The following is a 12,858-nucleotide window of genomic DNA, read 5'->3' on the forward strand; positions in this document are numbered from 1 at the left end:
TCTCAATCTGTGGTACATGTACCACTGGTGGTACATATCATTATTTACGGTGGTACACAAAACACACAAAAACTTAAAATAGTAGTACATAGTAAGTCTTGATTATACAATCTAAAAATATACAAATATAATAAAAGAAACTTTAGATGGTACATGACTCAAAAAGATTGAGAACCGCTGATCTAGATGTTTTTGGCTTTAAATATATATTTTTTTCAAATTAAAGGAATTTATCAACTTATTACACGCAAGAGAGATATCTATACAGGATGTAACAAAAATGCAGGACATAAATTTAATCACATATTCTGGGACCAAAAATAGATAGATTGAACCTAACTTACCTTAGTACAAAAAATGTGCACATAAAAAAAGTTACAGCCCTTTAAAGTTACAAAATGAAAATCGATGTTTTCCAATATATCGAAAACTATTAGAGATTTTTTATTGAAAATGAACATATATAATTCTTATGGCAGGGATATCTCAAAAGAATAATAACAGTGCAATTTGTACACCACATAAAAATTTTATAGGGGTTTTGTTCCTTTAAACACCCCCAAACTTTTGTGTACGTTCCAATTAAATTATTGCTCCGGTACCATTAGTTAAACACAATATTTTTAAAACGTTTTTGCCTCTTAGTATTTTTTCGATAAACGATTTTTTATCCAGATATTAATAGGTTTGTTCTAGCAAACAATCAAACTAGTCAGAAACCGTCAGCAAACAGTTGGTCAGTGAGAGAACATAATACAGTCACCAGTGCTATCCCCTCTACTCGCTCTGGTCCACTATTCGCTGATGGTTTCAAACCGTTTGAAACTGATGCTAGAACAAACCTAATATGTTTCAAAATATACCTAAAACATGTATGTAAATTCACAATAAATTTTCATATTATTACCTCTATAATCTTACTTACCATATAAAAATTTGTGTTTGATTAAAAATGATTACAAAGAGACAAAACAGTTTTAAAATAGTTATTTATGAAACAGTTCGTGAAATATGCTTTTTGCGAAAACGCGCGATTTTTAGAGCACGAGCGACAACGGAGCGAGTGCTATAAATCGCGTAAGTTCGCAAAAAGTACTTCACGCACAGTTTCATACAATATTTTATCTACGATAAACAAATAGAAAAAGCTGTAACTCTTCGTCACTGGAATTCATTTCTATTCTACAATTTTTAGAACTTTCACATTTAAAAATTCTAACTACTTTCAAACCACAAAACTGTCAAAACTTTTGTTGTAATTCATTGCTCATATTGTCATCACCATGACAACGCGAAAGTTAAGGATTGTCACCATGACAACTCGAAAGTTACAAACAGATTGTTACTTCACGCACACTTTAAATCCTTCACGCACTGCTATCTATAATGACAGTTTTCACAAACTAAAAACTTTTAAATAATATGACATAGAGTAGATAAAGATTTTTTCTACAACCGTGTTAAAAATGCAATTTTTAGCACTCCATACGAGCGTTAAAAATGCTACTTTAAGGCACTAGTGCTTTAAAAAATTTTTAAGGCACTGCAGTTCGTATTGACCGTATAGGCAACTTTGATGACTGACATTCCAATTTTATATTTTTTGACATTACATCACAATATCACAAAAAGGACAATATCTACAAAAACTTTTACTTGAACTTGACTGACATTCCAATTTTATATTTTTTGACATTACAAGTTCAAGTAAAAGTTTTTGTAGATATTGTCCTGTAATTACGTTTGTAGAAAAAATATTGTATGATATGCGTGTTAAAAAGTACATTTTTAAGGCACTCATGTAAATTGCAGAACTCGCTATCGCTCATTCTGCAAACTTTCACATGCGTGCCTTAAACATGTACCTTTTAACACGTATATCATAAATAACTATTGTTTAAGTAACGGTACCATAATAATAATTCAATTGGAACGTACACAGATATTTGAGGGATACAAGGGAACAAAACCCCCATAAAATTTTTATGGGTTGCGCAAATTTCACTTTAATTTTTTTAAGATATTCCTGCGATATCAATGCCACATGTCCATTTGCAATAGAAAATCTTTAACAGTTTTCAATATATTGAAAAAAATCGATTTTTATTTTGTAACTTCAAGGGGCTATAAAGTTTTTTGTGTGCATATTTGTACAAAGGTAAGTTAGGTTCAATCAAACTATTTTTGGTCCCACAACATGTGATTTAATTTATGACCTCTATTTTTGTTACACCCTGTATTAAAGGACTTTATCAACTTATTGCAGATATACAGGGTGTCCAGAAACTCTACCGACAAACGAAGACAGGAGATTCTTCAGATAATTTTAAGACAATTTAGCTCAATTCGCCAAGTCCGAAAATGCTTCCTAAAGGAGCTAGAGCTCTTTGAAGATGGCTTCTTGTAATTAGTTTTTCTTAAATACCTCCAGAACGCTTCAATTTAGAAAAACGAAAATCGATACGTATATTTATCTTCCAGAGATAAATCGATTCCATCCATTGCCAATTTCTAGTACCGATCACAGGCGTCCGTTTTGGGTAGGGCAACGGTTATTTTATCACATAACTTTTTTGTATTTAACTTTTAAGCATTTTTGACACAGGATTATTAAATTGTGAGGTATTCTCAAAACAAGAAAAACAAGTCTTCCATCAAAACAAGAAAATTGGAATATCTCGGACATATTTCACGTGGAGAGAGATACAGCTTGCTCCAATTGATTATGCAGGGAAAGATTCAACGAAAGAGAAGCATAGGGCGACGCAGAATATCGTGGCTGCGCAACCTGAGAGAGTGGTACGGATGTACATCAAATGAACTTTTCAGAGCAGCCATCTCTAAAATACGAATAGCTATGATGATTGCCGACCTCCGCCGCGGAGATGTATTCTAGTACTAAAAGGTACTCTTGGTTTAAGTCCGTAGGACACACGGTTTTCTAGAAAAAATCGAATTGAAAATTTTTCGCTTTTTTAATTTGAATAAAAATTTAAAAAAATTTTCAAAAGAAAACGGTGTATTTTATCAACTTAAAGCAAGAGTAACTTTTAGTACTAGAATACCTCATAACTTAATAATCTAGAGTCAAAAATGCTTTAAAATGAAAGACAAAAATATTATGCGATAAAATAACCGTTGACCTACCCAAAATGGACGCATATGACCCGTACTAGAAATTCGCAGTTAATGAAATCGATTCATTTTTGAAATATAAATAAACCTACCAGTTTTCAGATTTCTAAATAGTTTTTTTGAATTTTTTTTTTTTGGAAATTCAAAAAAAGAAAAATTTTCAAATCGATTTTTCTAGAAAACGGTGTATCCTATCGACCTAAAACAAGAGTACCTTTTAGTTGTAGAATATCTCACAATTTAATAATCCAGAGTCAAAAATGCTTAAAAATTAAAGATAAAAAAGTTATGCTATAAAATAATTGTTGCCCTACCCAAAACGGACGCCTATGACCGGTACTAGAAATTCGCAATACATGGAGTCGATTTATCTGTGGAAGATAAATATGTGTACCAATTTTTGTTTTTCTCAATAGAAGCGTTCTGGAGTTATTTAAGAAAAACTACTTACAAGACGCCATCTTCAAATAGCTCTAGCTCAGTGCTTCCCAAACTGTGCGCCGCGGCGCCCTGGGGCGCCGTGGTTCGACTATAGGGGCGCCGCGAAAGTTTTCTTCCAATATTAGACATAATCACATAATTACCTTCAAGTATTAAACATTAAACTAAAGTTATGACAACTTTTTAACTTTTAAAATATACCTATATAAAAATGTTTCCCATGATAAACGAGTTCAGTTATTAGTAATTTTATTTGATGCCGACAATATATATCCTGGATATTTTAAATTCCACGAAACAATTCTGTCACTACTGTAACAACGATAAGTCACAGCAACTAGTTGTGATGACAAGTTGAAACGCTGTTTAGACGCTGCGATTCAATGCGTTTCAACTTGTCATCACAACTAGTTGCTGTGACTTATCGTTGTGTTTAAACGACGCTTTAATTGACTTCGGACCGACAGGCCATAAATCACTGTCGGTCGGCAAATACAATCGTCTCTTTGCACGTGCACATTTTAAAACTATCATAGAAACTATCAAACTGTACATAGAAAAATTAATGATAATAATATCAATGATTGTTGTTCCTTGTTGCAGGAGTTTATTATCTCCAATGAAGTTAATATCTCTTGCAATATTAAATCTATTTTTGCGGATCACTTATCAGAGCTTATCAAATGGTTCGAAAAATACTTTCAAGCTGATAATATCGACCAGTTTGCATGGATTCAAGATCCATTTAGAGCGGAAGCTCCTTCTGAATTTACTTCTTTAGAAGAAGAAAATCTCATTGATTTGGCTTGCGACAATACGTTGAAGACAAAGTTTGGCTGCACGGAACTAACTGATTTTTGGATATCAGTAAAAGATGAATATCAGCTGCTGAGTGGTAAAGCTCTGCGCATCTTAATTCCATTTGCAACATCCTATTTGTGCGAAGCTGGGTTTTCGGCGGTCGCTGTAATAAAAAGTAAATACCGTGCGAAAATTAACGTGGAACAAGAAATGATGGTAGCTGTGTCCAGTTTGATTCCGAGATTTGAAAAGTTGTGTAATGAACAAGAACAAGCTCATTTATCCCATTAATTACTGTAATTATTTTTTCAATAAATTGTTTGTGAATTTAAAGTATGTTTCATTATTATTAAATTAACCTAACCATATCAACTGCAACAGAAACCGTATTAACTACAGTTAAAGTTAAACGTTAAATCAATATTTTGACTCAGGGCGCCGCGGAAAAATTCTAGTTTATTAAGTGCGCCGCGAACTAAAAAACTTTGGGAACCACTGCTCTAGCTCCTTTAGGAAGCATTTTCGGACTAGGTGAATTGGGTTAAAATATCTTAAAATTATCTGAGGAATCTCCTGTCTTCGTTTGTCGGTAGAGTTTCTGGACACCCTGTATATAGATTTGGGGATGAGCAACTAACATTAAAATGATTCAAAGTTTTCAAAATAAAGTACTGAGAGATACTGTAAATGCACCCTGGTAAATAAAAAGTAGCAATCTACATGGAGACCTAGGTGTAGAAATAAACGAGATGTGATTAAAGGATGTATTTACAAATAAGGATAAAAACAGACTTCGTTAACGACTACGACAGACTATATACACGTAAATGCTATTTAACTCCTGGATCAGCATGGAATCGTGAGAAGATTCAAAAAAACTAAATTTTTCGAGTTAGTATAAAACGTTTTATGTTAGTGCACATAGTTTATCTTCAGGTGGTTTCTTCAATAGGCATGCCATTTACTGAAGCTTTACATGCCAAGTACTTAGGGCATGAGATACGCATAGGAAGAGATAATCAAACGTTGCCAATTTCTAATACCGATCATAGGCGTCCGTTTTGGGTAGGGAAACGGTTATTTTATCACATAACTTTTTTGTATTTAACTTTTAAGCATTTTTGACACTGGATTATTAAATTGTGAGGTATTCTAGTACTAAAAGGTACTCTTGGTTTAAGTCCGTAGAACACACGGTTTTCTAGAAAAAATCGAATTGAAAATTTTTCGTTTTTATAATTTGAATAAAAATTAAAAAAAATTTTCAAAAGAAAACGGTGTATTTTATCAACTTAAAGCAAGACTAGAGAAGAGTAACTTTTAGTACTAGAATACCTCATAACTTAATAATCTAGAGTCAAAAATGCTTTAAAATGAAAGACAAAAATATTATGCGATAAAATAACCGTTGACCTACCCAAAACGGACGCATATGACCCGTACTAGAAATTCGCAGTTAATGAAATCGATTCATCTCTGAAATATAAATAAACGTACCAGTTTTCAGATTTCTAAATGGTTTTTTGTGAATTTTTTTTTTGGAAATTCAAAAAAAGAAAAATTTTCAAATCGATTTTTCTAGAAAACGGTGTATCCTATCGACCTAAAACAAGAGTACCTTTTAGTTGTAGAATATCTCGCAATTTAATAATCCAGAGTCAAAAATGCTTAAAAATTAAAGATAAAAAAGTTATGCTATAAAATAATTGTTGCCCTACCCAAAACGGACGCCTATGACCGGTACTAGAAATTCGCAATGCATGGAGTCGATTTATCTGTGGAAGATAAATATGTGTACCAATTTTTGTTTTTCTCAATAGAAGCGTTCCGGAGTTATTTAAGAAAAACTACTTACAAGACGCCATTTTCAAAGAGCTCTAGCTCCTTTAGGAAGCATTTTCGGACTAGGTGAATTGGGTTAAAATATCTTAAAATTATCTGAGGAATCTCCTGTCTTCGTTTGTCGATAGAGTTTCTGGACACCCTGTGTATAGATTTGGGGATGAGCAACTAACATTAAAATGATTCAAAGTTTTCAAAATAAAGTACTGAGAGATACTGTAAATGCACCCTGCTAAATAAAAAGTAGCAATCTACATGGAGACCTAGGTGTAGAAATAAACGAGATGTGATTAAAGGATGTATTTACAAATAAGGATAAAAACAGACTTCGTTAACGACTACGACAGACTATATACACGTAAATGCTATTTAACTCCTGGATCAGCATGGAATCGTGAGAAGATTCAAAAAAACTAAATTTTTCGAGTTAGTATAAAACGTTTTATGTTAGTGCACATAGTTTATCTTCAGGTGGTTTCTTCAATAGGCATGCCATTTACTGAAGCTTTACATGCCAAGTACTTAGGGCATAAGATACGCATAGGAAGAGATAATCAAACGTGCGAACTAAGCCGCCGCATAGGACTCACTTGGGTGGCATTCGGCAAGCTGAACTATGTCCTAAGTCAGAACTGCCTATGTGTCTCAAAAGAAAAGTCTTTGATCAGTGTGTGTTGCCAGTACTTACCTATGGTGCAGAAACCTTAACAATAACCAAGAAAGTAATAAATACAATTTGTGTTACCCAAAGAGCCATGGAACGCTCAATGTTAGGCATTTCTCGTCGGGATCGAATTACGAACAGGGGGATAAGACGGAGAACAGGAGTGGCGGATGCCATAGAAAGAATTATGACCCTAAAGCGGAACTGGGCTGGACACATAGCTAGAATGTCGGACAACAGATGGACATTAGCGAATAATACAATGGAGACCAAGACAAGAAGCATATCGAAGTAGAGGTCGTCCGCCAACTAGATGGTCTGATGACATAAAACGGAACGACAAAAATTGGATGCAAACAGAACAAAACAGAAATGAATGGAAAAGACTGAGGGAGACCTATATCCAGCAGTGGATAGATCAGGGTTGAATGATGATGATGATGATGATGACATAGTTTATGTCTAAAAGTCCTCTGCCTGTTAAGTGTTATGTTTAAGTCGGTTTAAAAGAATTTTGATGAAAACCATTGGGGAGAACTCAACAAACATTATTAGTTTTAAGGTTGGTAATAGAGAAAATTTGCTCGTTAGTCTAATTTTTGTGAATATAGCTGTAAGTAACCAAGGGATCGCTTAGGTATTTTTTTTAAATACTAAAATTACAACTACACAACTAATAGCTTACCCCCAGTTGTTCCTTTCCATTATAATCTACGTAACTGTAACCAGCCTGTTGAGCCGCTTGAACGTAAGCCCCGGAAACTTTTGTCCTCCATGCAACATCAGTCACAGTCACGGGTCCTCCAGTGCCTCTATAAGCGTCATCCTTAATGGCAACGTGAACATCTTCAATTTTCTTGAATAACGGCAAAAGATCATCATAGCCCCATCCAGGATTTCCTTGATCAGCCCAGTTGTCATAGTCTCTACGATTTCCCCTTACATAAATCATATAATTTATAATGGTACTGCCTCCCAAAGCATTACCGTGTTCCCATTTAATTTGGTGGTTAGTACAACCTGTAAGTAATATACAGGGTGTTTGGTAAAGAATGGGCCATAGCTTAACCTTAGATTCCTGAAATTAAAATAGGTCGATTTAAGCTAACTTATCTTTGTACGAAAGTTGATAATAACCGAAATACAGGGTGTCAAAGTTAAACTTTCGTTTGATTTATTCTTGAATATTTCCTGACAGGCATGAGCTAACAACACGAAATTTGCTAATCGGGTGTTTTTTGGGACGAGAAATCTAAATTCGCCACCAAAATGGTATATTACTCAGAGGGCGCCACATACGTCTTTCAGCGCTCATTTAATACGTTCAATTATTTTTATCGCCCACTCTACATACTGTTTGAATCAAAATGTTTGTTCTCTTAATATTTTTACTTAAAAAAGATATACATACTACATTTATTTCGCTAAACATAACCGTTTTCTAAATAAACGCATTTTAAATATGCGATGCAACATAATTGTTTGCATAATATCATTGGAGTTACACACGAAAAATAATCTTAAAGCCATAATAATTTCCAAAAATGGATCGCAAACTTCTTCTAATGGAATTTGTGATGCAATGACATAAATATGAGAACTTGTATTATTATTATGGTTTTCAGTTTATTTTTCGGGTGTAACTAATGGGTGCTAACTTTTGTTAACTAATGGTAACTAACTTTTCGGGTGCAAAAAAATATGTTGCATCGCAGATTTAAAATTAAAATATGTTTATTTCGAAAACGGTTAAGTTTAGCGAGATGAATGTAAATAGTATATCTTTTTTAAGTAAAAATATTAAGAGAATAAAAATGTTTATTCAAAAAGTATGTAGAGTGGGGGGATAAAAAAAATTAAATGTATTAAATGAGCTGGGTAATACATCATTTTTGGGGCGAATTTAGATTTCTCGTCGCAAAAAAACCCCTCTTACCAAATTTCGTGTTATTAGCTCATGCCTGTCAGGAAATATTTAAGAATAAAATATAATAAAAGATTAACTTTGACACCCTGTATTTCGGTTATTATCAACTTTCTTTCCAAGGTAAGTTAGCTTAAATCGACTTATTTTAAGCTCAGGAATCTAAGGTTAAGCTATGTCCCATTCTTTACCAAACACCCTGTATAGTCAATAATAAAATGTAGGATGAAAATAAGTTATTAGAATTAGAAATTAATTCGAGCATACGAAGAGATAGAATGAGTTTATTCGAGGACAGATTGTATTTTGTCTTATTGTGGATTTGTATTGCTCAAAAAACAGAAAACGCTACTCATAAATCGTTTTCGTTTGTGGTCATCAAAGTAGATGGAGCTTTTACAGCTAACCACTTAAAGTAGGAAATATCAGGAGACATTAGCTGGCCATACCGTGTGTAAATTTATATCAGCCGGAGTGTCTGACAAAGTGGAGATTCAGAAATAACATTTGATACCGTTTCATACACGGAAGGTGTGAGGAATTGTGTTCCATACGCCATATATTTGGCTTTTTAATCAACAAAGCGGTAACAGAGCTTTTGCTGAAATCGTTAAACTTTTACAAATTCCATTCCATATAGTTCAAAAGAGATTAAGCTGGTGTTCCACAAGGAACTGTCCTTGGACCAGTTCTGTACATTTTATACACCAGAGATATCCCAATATATCAACTATATCAACTTGGTACATCAAGATACTATTGCCACATTTACAGATGATACGGCAATTACCTCAAGCATGGAGAGTCTAGTTGAATGAAACCAAATCGATACATATTGATTTTAGTAATAAAAGGAGACAATACAATACATACCAATCAGAATAAATAATATCCAGGTTCCATATGAGAATACTGCAAAATATCTAGGTATCACTCGTGATGTAAGACTCGGATTGAAAACACACATTAAAAAGAAAAAGACAAGAGCTTGGAATCAGATATATAAAAATGTATTGGTTGCCTGGACGTGACTTCAAATTATCAATTCATAATAAGTTTACTCTTTAATCAAATCCTGAAGCCTGTTTGGAGTTATATTATGTTATGGTTTGGCATACTATGGGGGTGTCCCAGCGAAAGTAATATTCAAATAATTCAACCCTTCCAGAATAAGATACTAAGGAGCATCGTAGATGCTACTTGGTACATTAGAAACAATATCATCCACAATGATCTGAGGATCGACACCGTTAGACAGACTATCTCTAAACTTGTCAGAAACCATGAAGACAAGATCCATCGTCACGTGAATGTTGAGGCTCTCCAGCTACTTGACAACACGAGCCAGACCAGACGACTCAAAAAAACTCATAGGCGTAACCAGGTAACTCATATATATAACTCATAACACCATTACTAATTCATACCCCCCAGAGACCATCAAGTAGTTGTAACCCCCTCCCCTTTAGGATCATCCTGTTTACACCTCTGAAAGAACTACACCATTTGAGCTAGTATATCGCACATAGTGCGGTACTAAACCACATGAGCTAGTGTAGTGCGCATAGTGCAGTAGTGTACACGTTAATTGTAGTGTAAATAGGCCATATACTGACATAAACTAAAGAAATACTGCTGAGTAGGACTTTAGCTTATAAAAATGTAGTTAGATTAGGTTAGAAGTAAGTTACTCATTGTTCTATTAGTGAACAGAATGTAATGTTGCTACGACTGGACCATTCAAAAATATATGTAGTCCAAAAGACAACAAACGGTACTAGTAAATCGTTTTAGTTTATGGAAATCAAAGTAGACGGGACTTTTACAGCTAACCACTTAAAGTGGGAAATAGCAAGAGACATTCGTTGGCCGTTCCGTGTATGAATTTGTATCAGCTAGAGTGTCTGACGAAGTGGGGATACAGAAATAAGTTAAAATAGTCTGTTGATACCGATTAACGTATGGAAGGTTTGTCGAATTGTATTCCATGCAACATATATTTGGCTTTTCAATTGTGAATATACCTAAGAAATCATTTATGGTCTAGCTACCTCTACAAAATCCAGGCTGAGGCTCCGTCAAATACCCCCATTGGTATAAAGTACTTCCGAAAGCACCTGCTATAAGTGGTATTTCAGTTAATATACTAGCTTGTTCTCCATTTTCCAACAGAAGAACGTTAACATTTGGATTTTCCGTCAGTCTACTGGCTAATGCTGATCCGGATGGTCCAGATCCAACTATGATGAAGTCGAATTTGTTTTTGAAAGTAACTAAAACAAAACATCTTGGCACATTTTTTAATCATTAGACTAAAATCAAAATTTAGTAAATAGGGGAGTGCATATAGATTTTCACTTCGGAAAAAATCAAACAAGATAGAACTTTTTGTAATTTCATTAAGAAATGTTTAATAAACAACATATCAAAAAGTTCTACTCGAGAAGTGGGTACTTCATTTTTGATTAAACAAATGAACTACGAAGTTTGATGTTTTTTTAAATAACTCCGTAAATATAAATTTTAGAACAAAACTGACTTCCATGGAAAAATTCAGAAAATTTTACAAAAAAAAACCTTATATAAAGAATTTTCTAAAATTAAATCTGTATCTTCTATAATTTTTTATTTATAACGCTAAAGCCACCCTTCTCACAAACATTGGCGCACTGTAAACTAGCGTACGGCGAAGTGCACGGTTGAGTTATTTTAATGTAATCCTTTAACTAATGGATCAAATGAAATTTTACAAACTGAACCTATAATAAGAATAATTAAGCTATCTTATGGTTATAATAAAAAGAAATAAAATGTATGGGCATAAGTACGGTGGGGGCGGAAAATGAGCCTTACATGAATTTTGTTTAAAAACGATTTAAAATTGTGTAACTAATACAATTTTTCTTATAAAACCCCCGATTTTGCACAACTGACTTTTTAAGTATCGTACTAAATGATGTTTCATTCACAAAAAATGTCAAAAATTTAATTCAAATTATTTGACGTCTTAAAATATGTAATTTTTTAAATCTTCGTAGTTTTATACAATTACCACCAATTTAAGACGGTATTACTTAAGTTTGAACAAATCTATTACTGTTTTATAAGCACTTTTTTAAAGCTTTGTATGTAATCTTTAGAATGCACTAAATTATTTTACTTTAGAAACGAAATAGACTATTTCTTTTTGAGACAATTAAGAAAGATAACAAAAATGTAATACAAAAACCGAAAATTACCAGCTAAAAAAATGTTTATATAAAGTGATCAAAACTTTTTTCTGTAAAACTTACCTAAAATACATTTAATAAAAAACTTCAACAATAATAAATGTTCAGCAAAAAAAATTTTTTAGCTCACAGAGTATGTCTGCGTAACTTGGAACCTATTGATAACCTTTTTATTATCAGTTTTACGAAAAACAGTGATTCTTTATAAAATACTCTGCATCATATTATGATCTAGGATGCAATCATAAAATATCAAATTTAATGAATTTTATACGAGGTATATCAAAAAATATGAATTTCACTCAAGAGTAAAGTATCGTTAAATTTCACAATATCCAAAATTGTTATTAAGAAAAGTTGTTTGGAATTAAAAAATTTGTTTTAGGGTTCAATTACATCCTTCTAATTAAAATATTGTGAATAATAAAGGCACTTAACTCTTAAGAAAAATTCATATTTTTTACATACCTCGTATAAAGTCAAAAAAGTTTAATATCTGATGATTGTATCTTAGATTTTTGATCAGGGAGAGCATTTTATGAAGAATAACTTTTTTTCGTAAAAGTGATAATAAAATAGTTATCATAATTGTAATAAAATGATGATGAGTATCCGTAATTTGAGAAAAAATTTCGACTAGAATAATTTAATTGTATATTTAAACATAGTTTTTAATTTCAAACAACTTTTCATAATAGCATTTTTTGATATTCTGAAATATGAAGGTACTTTACTCTTTAACGAAATTCATATTTTTGACATAAATCGTATTAAATTGATAAAATTTGATATCTGATGGTTGAGTTTTAGATTTTTGACTA

General features: G+C 32.7%; 2 protein-coding genes across 3 annotated transcripts in view; one reads left to right on the plus strand and one right to left on the minus strand.

The window, feature by feature from the left end:
- Positions 1–12,858, plus strand: part of LOC114339236 (protein NDRG3) — a 658,690-nt gene that overhangs the window by 290,833 nt on the left and 354,999 nt on the right. The gene's annotated exons all lie outside the window — the stretch shown is intronic.
- Positions 1–12,858, minus strand: part of LOC126891992 (glucose dehydrogenase [FAD, quinone]-like) — a 106,723-nt gene that overhangs the window by 59,137 nt on the left and 34,728 nt on the right. For both annotated transcript variants that reach the window (XM_050661370.1, XM_050661369.1), the window contains exons 3-4: positions 10,859–11,080; positions 7,569–7,903 (exon numbers count right to left, since the gene is read on the minus strand). In XM_050661370.1, the coding sequence (XP_050517327.1) occupies positions 7,569–7,903; positions 10,859–11,080 (557 nt within the window). The remainder of the gene's footprint in view (positions 1–7,568; positions 7,904–10,858; positions 11,081–12,858) is intronic.

The sequence above is a fragment of the Diabrotica virgifera genome, chromosome 9 (genome assembly GCF_917563875.1).
Source record: "Diabrotica virgifera virgifera chromosome 9, PGI_DIABVI_V3a".
NCBI lineage: Eukaryota > Metazoa > Arthropoda > Insecta > Coleoptera > Chrysomelidae > Diabrotica > Diabrotica virgifera.